The sequence below is a fragment of the Sorex araneus genome, chromosome 3 (genome assembly GCF_027595985.1).
Source record: "Sorex araneus isolate mSorAra2 chromosome 3, mSorAra2.pri, whole genome shotgun sequence".
In the NCBI taxonomy this organism is placed as follows: Eukaryota; Metazoa; Chordata; class Mammalia; order Eulipotyphla; family Soricidae; genus Sorex; species Sorex araneus.
In genome coordinates this window covers 176,207,803-176,218,653 of record NC_073304.1, presented here as the reverse complement: position 1 = coordinate 176,218,653, position 10,851 = coordinate 176,207,803, and the positions used below count along the sequence as shown (strand labels likewise).

The 10,851-nt window shown below is 42.7% G+C and overlaps 1 protein-coding gene across 2 annotated transcripts in view; it reads right to left on the bottom strand.

The window, feature by feature from the left end:
• Positions 1-5,688: 5,688 nt before the first annotated feature.
• Positions 5,689-10,851, bottom strand: part of CWF19L2 (CWF19 like cell cycle control factor 2) — a 59,545-nt gene continuing 54,382 nt past the window's right edge. For both annotated transcript variants that reach the window (XM_055133693.1, XM_055133695.1), the window contains exons 17-18: positions 8,094-8,195; positions 5,689-6,238 (exon numbers count right to left, since the gene is read on the bottom strand). In XM_055133693.1, the coding sequence (XP_054989668.1) occupies positions 6,095-6,238; positions 8,094-8,195 (246 nt within the window). In that variant the 3' untranslated portion in view covers positions 5,689-6,094. The remainder of the gene's footprint in view (positions 6,239-8,093; positions 8,196-10,851) is intronic.

The following is a 10,851-nucleotide window of genomic DNA, read 5'->3' as shown; positions in this document are numbered from 1 at the left end:
TTATCCAGACAGTAAAATAGCATTAAAACTATTAAGAAAATGAGAATTGAGTCTGGTATGATTGATAACAACTGAACTCACGCTACTTTATATTGTTTATCCACTGGAACATTCTGATTTGCAATATTCATTTCCCAGGTGCTATTGTGTTGGGGGGGGTTGGGCAATGTTCAGGGCTTACTTCTGGCTCTGCACTCAGGGACACGCCTGCAGGTGCTCCTGGGACCAGAGGGATGCTGGGGCTTGAATGTGAGTCAGCTGCCTGCAAGGCAAACACCCTGCCCATTATACTACCTCTCAGGTCCCCCTTCCCAAATATTTTCTCATCGAAGACACAGTTCTTAATCCAAATGCTAATGGTTCCAGCACTGTCCTTTATCATTGCTTTCTTTCATACTCTTATCCAGAAACAAAACAGGAAGCCACACCACAGTGAGCTGTTCTATTCCCTGTCTCTTCTGCTAGAAGCAGCTGGATACTCCCTTTGTGCCCTCGATGTCAATGCCTTATTTCAACACCACTGTCCACTTGTTTGATGATCTGAATGATAATGATAACCATGTCATTCTGAATGATAGAGTGGACTTAGCTAAAACAATTTTTCTGTCCTATTAAAATAATTACTATCACATGGACATAGAGGGGGCTCTAAACCACTGAAGGGAAAGAAAGTCATCTTATTCTGTTGGAAACACTGAATGTGGAATTTAAGGAGATGCACTTTGGATTATCCCATAACAAGGGTACTGGCTCGAATACATATCGAAAGCAAACTTTCACATGGCCCCTAGGGACCCTCCATCAGAGGGGGAAGCAGACAATGCAAAAGACTAACCAGGCAATAAGGAAGTCCATGCATCACTACTTCATACCTGCTGGTAGGAAGCCCGGAGAGGCTGAGTTTCTTCAGATGCGGCCACTAAGCTACGTTAACAACACTGCACACCAACATCCATCAAAAAGATACTGGTGCGCCTATGTTCACTGGACACTGTCCACACTAGCCAGGAGCCGGAAACAATCCAAGAACTGCCAAGCACTGAATGGATGAAGAAACTGTGGTATAAAACAGGATGGGATACTACTCGGCTAAAAGAAAAAAGCTGAAATCATGGAACTTGCCACTCTGTGGATGCTGAGTGCCGTGCGTTAGAAGAGGAAAAGACCAAGAATGCTCTCTCGCAAATACGGGTGCACGGAAGCACAGAACCTTGCAACAAATGGTGCGGGACAACAGAGAACTGGACTCAGAAACTGGGCTTCCAAGGCAGGGTGTGGGCGGGGAGGTGGTGGTTGGGAGAGGGCACGGGCGAGTCCTGGGACAGTAAATGCATGAAGCCCTGTCATCAACAGGATCGTAAATCATCGGCCCTTAAATTAAAAAATTTTTTTAAAAATCCAAAATATGTATTTGTTTGTCCCAAAAGGGAGGTAGTTAAGTACTGACAGTTTAAATAAAAGTCTTCATTACTTATTTATTCACCTATTTTTCCTCACTAATATTTACTATCTGCACTTTTATTTCATGTTTCCTAGTGCTGTGGTGGGATAAGCCCCAAGGTTCGGTAAAAGCATGGTCAGCATTAACTCTCTGTCTGCTCTTTTGGGGCAAGGACACACTTTAAGTCCAAGTGCTGCTACTACACATATGCCTTAGGGAGAGCTGGCCTTTGAGTTAAAAGACTAGATTGTAAGGTTGTTAGAGTAAATCCCTTAAGAAAAACAAAAGCTTTAATAGAATATTAAGGCATTCCATTTTTTTTTCTTTTTGGGTCACACCCAGCAATGCTCAGGGGTTACTCCTGGCTCTGCATTCAGGAATTACTCCCTGCAGTGCTTGGGGGAACCATATGAGATGCTGGGAATCGAACCCGGGTGGACCATGTGCAAAGTAAACGTCCTACCCACTGTGCTATCGCTCCAGCCCCTCAAAGTTCTTAATAATAATTGATTTGCTGGGGCTGGAGCGATAGCACAGTGGGTAGGGCATTTGCCTTGCACACGGCCAACCTGGGTTCGATTCCCAGCATCCCATATGGTTCCCTGAGCACCGCCAGGAATAATTCCTGAGTGCTGAGCAGGAATAATCCCTGAGCATCGCCAGGTATGACCCAAAAAGCAAAAAATTAAAATAATAATAATAATAATAATTGATTTGCTGATTTGAACTTTTTGGCTCTCATTTAAGATCTACAGAGATAAAACTTAACAGACAATAATAGCTTGAAATGTTTAAATAATGTCTAAAAGCAAGCAGTTTATTTCCTGCTTACAAAAAAACTCCCAAATCTTTGAATATTATGAATATATCACACAAAAATTCTGAAAAATTATGCCATCTAATAATTTAATAAATTTCAATGATAACTTTTACCTCATTCCCTTGAGTTACATTCAAAACAGATGATTAATTTGTTACATTTAGGCAAGAAATCTGATTAGATATTTGAAATACTGCATCACTGCAGTGAAACTCAAATTGCATATTAAAAAGCAAGCATAGTAAGAATAACACAAATGCAAACCTTGACCCAAATAAGACTTCATGCTCAGGAAATTTCCACTTATTAGGGCAAGAGGGATTTACACCAGATTATCACTTTACAGAATCAGGTATACCATCCAAAAACTTAACAGGGAGTCTTTAGAAGGAAGAATCAATATTTACAACTCTATTACCAGGCACTTTTACAGACAAGGATACATATCAAATACATTTAACTTTTCTTTTTTTTTTCTGTTTTATTTTTTTATTTTATTTTATTTTTAAAAAATGTATTCTTTTATTGAATCACCATGTGGAAAGTTACAAAGCTTTCAGGTTTAAGTCTCAGTTAAACAATGCTTGAACACCCATCCCTTCACCAGTGCACATATTCCACCACCAAGAATCACAGTATACCTCCCCCTTCCCCCTCACCTCCCCAGCCCCCCACCCTGCATGTGTAACTGGTAAATTTTACTTTACTTTCAACTTACTTTGATTACATTCAATATTTCAACAAAAAACTCACTATTATTGGTTTGGAGTTTCTCCCCCCTAAAGTCGACCTGCTGAAAAGAACTTCAATTCTATGTGTATGGGTTCTTTCATTTTCTGAGTCAATTTCTCATTGAGTTGAATTTCTCGTTGAGTGATTACTTAATTCCCTAGCCATTCCATAGAGTGTTGATTTGGAATCTTCATTGATTGGGCTATTATTTATACTTTTAATGCATGCATCATTCCAATACCACACTCAGCAGAGAACCCACTTCCTCCACTAGGGTTCCAAGAACCCCTAGATAACTCCCATATAAGCTCAAGTTCTATCAGACAGTCTTCAGTTTTTGTGATAACTTTGACCATTTGTCATACTCTTACTATAGAACTTGAGGACATGTATGGACTTCTGTTCCTGTCTGCCAGGGCCGTTGAGCACTTTTGTTTCCTCCATTGTTTGTAGAGTTTTATAAGTACTGACAGTGAAGCTTTAGTTTCCTGTTATCTGAGTCCTGACCTGGTTTGTTATTCATCCCTCTGTTACACTGTTTCAACTACCACGCCTAACGGCATTTCAGTGGTGCAGGTATAAATCTAACTGTTGATTGCTGGACTTTAATGCAGGTGTTTTGATATTAAACTAGAACTCTGTAGTTTCCCACCATCTCTGAGGGGAGGTGTGCAGAGTACAGGACTCTCACACAGAGGCCTGGGGAGACTCCCCAGAACTGACAGAGGGGCTAAATACATTTAACTTTTAAACAACTTCTTGAGATTTTGTTTGCTCCACCTGCACTCTTGTTAAGCTCTAAGTACCTTAAAGTCATGGGATTTGTTCATTTGTATGTTTTGGGGGCCACATCCACAGTGCTCAGCTTACTCCTGGCTCTGCACTGAGGGGTGCTGGGGATACTATATGTGGTGCCAGGGGTAGAACAGATTGGCCACGTGCAAGGCAAATATGCCCTACCTGCTGTACTATTTCTTGGGCCTCAATGTGATCTTCAAATGAGTTTTGCTGTCAAATGGAGAAGAAAAATGACTCAGGAGAATACGATAGGAGGGTTTATGTTCCTACACTGAAAAGTGGTCAGCATGCTAAGAAGATTCATCTTAGAGAGAGAGGATGCCCTAATCAGACCCTAATTATGCAGGGTAGTGGGGTAACTAAGTGGGTAAAAGAAGGTGAAACCCAGGACATAAATGTGGTCTCTAGTCAGTGACAGATCACAAAAATAAATTATCTGTGGTGAGAAAAAGGCAGAAAGGAGTGTATGAGCGTATGAGCACAGACACTTATATACTGGTAGCAGAGATGGGAATATTCTTCTATTTAGTTGTTTTCTTGGCAAACGGGGAAGCGAGGTCGTCCACTAAGAAAGCCTGTCAGAAATGTGCTCCTGACAATCAGGATTCTCACATTACTTATGGTTTTATCACCATCAAATCACCCTCAAAATTATGATCTGTCTTTTTGCAAGAGGTGTAGAACAGCTCTTCAGCACAGCCCTGAATAGACATGGCACATATCTCACGTTAGAACTTACACCATGCAGTAATTATGCTTGTGTCGTTTCCCTCTAAACTGTCACATAAACTGTGCGGGGAAACTAATTTCTGCAGTACTGCGACCAAATAAAATGATCTGCAAACAATATTAGCTCAGCAATTAAATAAATGAATATATAGCTTCCTCCCAGATTTTGTGGCAAAACCAAAATAATTTGAAAACAGCAATAAATAAAACACCACAGAATATTTATAAATATATTCAATAGAAGTTTTATAAATATATTCAAATGTAATTTATAAATAAGAATCTTACCTCATAGAACTGCAAGTTGTTTGTGACATTTAAAAACTACTAGCACATACACATTTCTCTTTCTGTAATACACTTAGGAAAGAATGGTGTGCCAATCTCAGAAGTAACTATGAATGCATACAAGTTCTTGTGATGGTAGGCACTCATGATTTCATGGGGACACTTGAGATCCAGCTCCAAACCTACTGGACTTTTTAAAGACGGGGCTGTGGCTGAAGGTGGGGATGGTACAGTGGTAAGGTGCCTGTCTTGCATGCTGCCAAGCTGGGATCATTCCCCAGTCCCCCCTATACTCCCTGGGCCCCCGTGGGAGTGATCCCTGAGAGCAGGGTCATGCCTGAGCACTGCCAGGTATAGCGCCCAAGCAAACAGAGATGGGAATGGGGAGATAGCTCAAAGGGCTAGAGTGAATGCCTTGCATCCTTGAGGTCCCCCAAGCTGAAACCCCAGCACCACCTGGAGCCCCAAGCACTGCTGGGGTAGCCCTAGTGTACCCCAGAACTGCTGATCCCGAGCAGCATTGCGCTCCTGGGCCGAGCACTAGGGCAGCTCCAGACCTTCTCTCACCCCCCGACTCATTTGTGTAAGCATGTGTATGGTTTTCTCTTGACGCCAAGTACAGCAACAAAAACATGGAAAACCCCAGATCAAGAGAAAACGAGAAAACAAGAAATATGCTCCTGACAATTGGGATTCTCACATTACTTATAGTTTTATCCCTATCAAATTACCCCAAAATGATGATCTGTCTTCTTGCAAACGGCAAATAATTGTAAACTGTGTCAATTGGAACAAAACCTTGAAAAAAAATTTACCTAAATTCAAAAACAGCATTTAAAGATCCAGAAATCAAAATAAATGAATCATAAAGTACATGATACTTAATTTAATTTTTATTAAATTTGGGACAAATAATTTCCTTGAATAAAAAGAGTACATACACACACACACACACCAGTAGAAAACGAAGAATTTTTCTGTAGAAATTTCCGTGATTGCTGAATATTCCAATTCAGTTTTAAAAAGTCAAAGACTGAATAAAGTAAACCCACCCATGCCCTTGCAGGCAGTGCTTTGCTCTAGTTCCTGGATAACCTTCAGGAGCATCCTGTGGTGTCGCAAATGAAGAGAGTTCACCAGGGCAGGTCACTGACTTACCCCACGACTCAGGTGGGGAAGGACACGGCAGAGCCTGGAGCCTGGCCCTCCCCTAGCAGCCACACCTCAGTGGCTTAGGGAGATGCAGTGGAAACCAAACCAAGGCATCTGAAGAGGAAATAACAAACTTAACATTGTTGACTTTTGGTGAAGTCAAAAGGTCTCCACCACTGTGCGAACTGCAGCGCCTTCCTCCTCTGGTCCTCGAAGCTCTCCCGGACCCCTTTCCTCCAGAGTCTCGGCTCTAAGTCCAACATCCCGCCAACGATTTCCTGTCAAGGAACGAGAAACAGACACACAGATAATAGCTGCTGAAAACGGGAACGACACTTGGTCTACTCTGCTACTAAACATAACATTAAATTCATCTCCCTAAGGGTATTCGCATATTCCATAAATATTAATTTAAATAATCTTGTTTGCCATTAGTTCTAACTAGGCAGGTTCTGTGATTCCAGGTTCTGTGTATCTATGTCCAGTTGCTACTTAATTGCATATCTACTATAGAGCAGCAAAGAGGAAAAACAGAAAGTGAAATTTAATTAATTTGGTCTTTATTAGCTGCTCTGGTAAAGTTTGTAGAAAAAGTTATTAACTGTGTTGCTAAATGCGTATGAGTCTCAGGGCGAATGTGCTCTCTGTTACGTAGGGTTTTTCTGAGCTAATTTCTTCTACATTTATAGGTGGAGATATTTTTTCTGGAGGTAAGAAAAAAAATCACATTTTAATACTAAGCTAAGTATATAGAAAATTAAATTACAGATAAGCTTAATTTAAAAATTCACACTCTCAAGTCTTCAAAGGAGTGGATTTTTGACTTGTCTAATTATTATTCCAGATTATTTCTTTAAGGCTCCTCTCCCTGTGCCGTTAGCTACAGAAATTAATCAGATTTATGGCTTTGAATCACCCTGTAGAGAAAAATATAGGCAAGATTTATAAAACTTGGTGGGGGGAGGCAGTTTGGAATTTAAAAAAATCAACAAGATGGAGTAAGACAAATCCAGCATCTCTGATCCGGCTCTAGAGAACCCAGTGAAACTGTGGATATTCTCGCCCATGACCCACGTAGCAGCTTAACACGGTAGCAAGGGGCTGCCCTGTGCGGGGACGCACCCAGTGTCGGCAGGGATGGGGCTAAGGGATAGCACCCGCCTGTGGATACCACAGAACTTCCTGAGAGGGGAGGGAGGAGGTCTGGTCAAAGCACCGTCCCGGACACCCTTCCGGGATCTGAGCTGCTGGATCATTCAAGAAAAGCCTCAGGACAAGGAACTTTTCCTTTTGCTGAGAAAACTGTTTCCCTTTAAGGGCAAACAGAGACAATGGGGAGAGAAACAACAAATTTAGGATTAGTGCCAGCAACACATCTGACTGTCTTTAACATTCTTGTGGACTAAGGTTACTTGGCAACAGAGCACTTGCCTCACATGTGAGGCCCTGGGTTTGATCCCTCGTAAAACACATTCTCTCTGTCTCTCCTCTCTCTCTCTCTCTCTCTCTCTCTCTCTCTCTCTCTCTCTGTCTCTCTGTCTCTCCCCTGCCGCCCCCATCTCTTCTCTCCTCCCTCTGTCTCCTCCCCGCTCTCTCTCCTCTTCCCCCCTCTCCTCTCCCTCCCCTCTCTCAATTTTTGGACTGGCCCTAGAGCTTAAATGGCTGAAACAAATGTTTTGCATGCTTGGCGCTCCTGGGTCACTCTCAACACTGCACATGGACTGACAACCAAGCATCATGCCCCCAAGCACTGAGTATAACCCCCAAACAAACTAAAATAACAACTACCTACATTCTAGGGGGCCAAGAGAGGTGTAGGGAGTAGGTGCTTCCTTGCATGCCACTGAACCTGATTCGATCCTTGGTAGCACTTAGGGTCCCCTAAGCACCACCATACCGCTAAGAGTGACCCCTAAGCACAGAGCTGGCAGGTGGGGCCCAACCAAACACCTGCATTTCAGTATCTTTTCATTAGTCATTTCTAGATTCTCCCTCTACAAACTGGGGCAAACAGTCCTTACCACAACTTCCCTGTACATTGTGCTCAACATTTTTAGTTCCCTTCCCCCCCAAAAAAAACCAGTTATTACCAAGATGCTAAACTCTGGAATTTGATTAAATTTGAGAACATACCTTGCCAAAGTAATGAGGGAATTTGTGTTGATCTTCAATGACGTGGGCAAACCCTCCTTGGAGGCCGAAATCCACCGAGAAGTAAGGTAAGCCTCTGGGGACCTACGGAAAGGGCTCAGTCAGACATGTGCTCGGGCCTTTCCCCGTGACCGCAACGAAACAACCCCCAGGAGAAACTAGGACACAGTGAATTTCCAATTCCAGAGATACTTGGAAAATGACCTTTCAAAGTAAAACATTTCATTATATTCCTGTCCTTGGAGAAACCAGGGAGGAAGGTCAATGGTTTCCTTGGAGGCACAAAGCGAGAAGAGCATTTCTCTCACAATGCAGGACTCAGCCACAGACTTCAAGGATGGCCTCCACTGTGCCACGGAGGCTGTGGTGACCTGCTGGGGCAGCAATGGGTGACCGGTAGCCAGACCCAGGTTCTGTGGCCTCACAGCCCAGATGGAAGGCACGGTGAGCGGATTACTCCTTTTCTACAAAGAACGGCTGCTGCCAGTACACTCCTCCGGTCTCCAGCGGCAAAGGGTACACCTGCCTTTGCCGGTGTTCAAAGGAGGGGCTCTCCGGAAGAGCACTCACCGCCGAGTCAGCATGGCACAGACCCAGCGCATGTGTGCCTCCGCTGGAGGCCAGTGAGTTAGGACTTGGAAATGTGGTACCACTCTGCAAGCCACTGGCAAAATGGCAGATCTAAAAGACACGTATTAATGAGACGGCAGAGGGAACGAGGGACAGCGGCGGAGGGCAGCTGACTGTGGTGATGGGACTGGCGTGAGAACACTGCATGCCTAAAACTGGATCACGAGCAAGTGTGTAACCCACGGTGCCTTAAAATTGTTTTAATTTTAAATAAAAGTATTCATGGTAGAAGAACAGTAGTATCTAAATTCCCCTTCCCTTTAAATATTCCAGGTGTCCCTCCGACTTCTATAATTATTCTTGTGTTAGTCTTAGGGTAAATCCAAATTTTCCTTAAGTAGACTTTCCTTAGTTTCAAAAATAGCCCTCCACTGGTGCTAAATATGTTTGAATTGCTACTATGAGTAAAATATTCTAACCAAAAATCACACTTGAAAGTTCAAAGGAGGGGCCAAAGGGGAGGGAGGGGGAGAGGGAGGGAGGGAAGGACGGAGGGAGAGAGAGAGAGACAGAGAGAGAGAGAGAGAGAGAGAGAGAGAGAGAGAGAGCGCTCAGGTGCTCGCCTTGCACGTGGCTGACTCTGCTCTGATCCTCAGCACCACATTTGGTCCCCAAGCAGTCAGGGGTCACTTCTGAGCATAGTCACTAGTCCCTGAGCACCACTGGGTTTGGTCTAAGCCTCTCCCCACCCAACGAAAAACAAAGTTGACGAAGAGTTAACTTTTAAAAGTTCATGAAATCCCAAGTGGTCATGTGAAAACGACCACGTTTCTTAGGTCATTTAACACGATGACATGGGTATCTACCACTGATGGCTCACACTGGGCTGTGACTGAGAGACCAATAGTGGTGGCATTCCTGCCAACGTTTCCTGTTACACTTGGTTCCACACCCTCCGAGAAAGCAGAGCACTGTTCACAGAGCTGCCAGGCGGCAAGGGAAGTCGGAAACTTAATATCATGGAACTTCTCTGCATCGGACGTTTCCTTTATTCCCATCAACTCCACAGCAAAGAAATCATAATACTCAGGAAAAGCAAATACAAGTGCATCTCATTTTGTTTTCAATGAGCTTCATAATTCTTCAGATACATGTGTTTCATCAAATTTGTACACTAACTTGATAGCATTTCTTCAAATAAATTTTCTTCTTTTCCTTTTTTCTTTGTGAGCTAAAAGCCTCTTGATTGATTAAAGATTTGTGCATATTTATGTCTTTTCTTTCTTTAATTATTTCCATGTATCTGCTTTAAATTTTATGTTTTGTTCCCACTATAACTATTCTATTATTATACTCTGGAAATGATTTAATAAAATTGAATATGCTTTAATTAAAAAAAAATAAAAAAATTAAAAGATAGCCATTAACCTGAACAAACAAAAAAAAGTGATCACCCCTGGAATTAGACTCACGTAATCTTCACAGTTCCATTCATGTAGTCATTGAATCAAAGCTCAGATGAGCCTCAAGAAGTCATCAGCCGCACACCCTCTCTACTTCAACCCTCACAGAGTCACAGAACACAGTAGGTGGTGACTACAAAAGGCAGTCACTGTTGTAAGTGAAGTATTTCAAAGCTGAATACTCAGCTGCCATTGCACAAGGCTCTGCATTCCAACACTTGTACAGATTTCAACATGCACTTAAGATATACTGCACAGATGAGATCCGTTGCAGCCACGCACAACACAGCCCCTCTGCTCCTTACAGACTATGATCCGGAAGGTCTACTAACCCATTTTGGCACCCAGAGACTTCTTATAGAAATGCATCTAGACTGTGAACTGAGCTAAAATAACAGAAATCCAAAGGCCACGAGAGCTCATATAATCTTCATTCTCAGCAACGGAAAACAAATTATCAAATGATGCCGTTTCAGCAGGTTTGATTGTTGGGGGAAAATTCCAAATAATAATAGTCAGTTCTCTGTTGAAATATTAAATGTATTCAAAGTATAGAGAGAATAAAGTGAGGATCATTAGCCACTCAGGTGGGAGGGGTGGGTGTGGGAGGGGGGTATATTGGGGTTCTTGGTGGGGGAACCGGTGCACTGGTGAAGGGATAGGGGTTTGATCATTATATGACTGAGACTTAAACCTGAAAGCTTTGT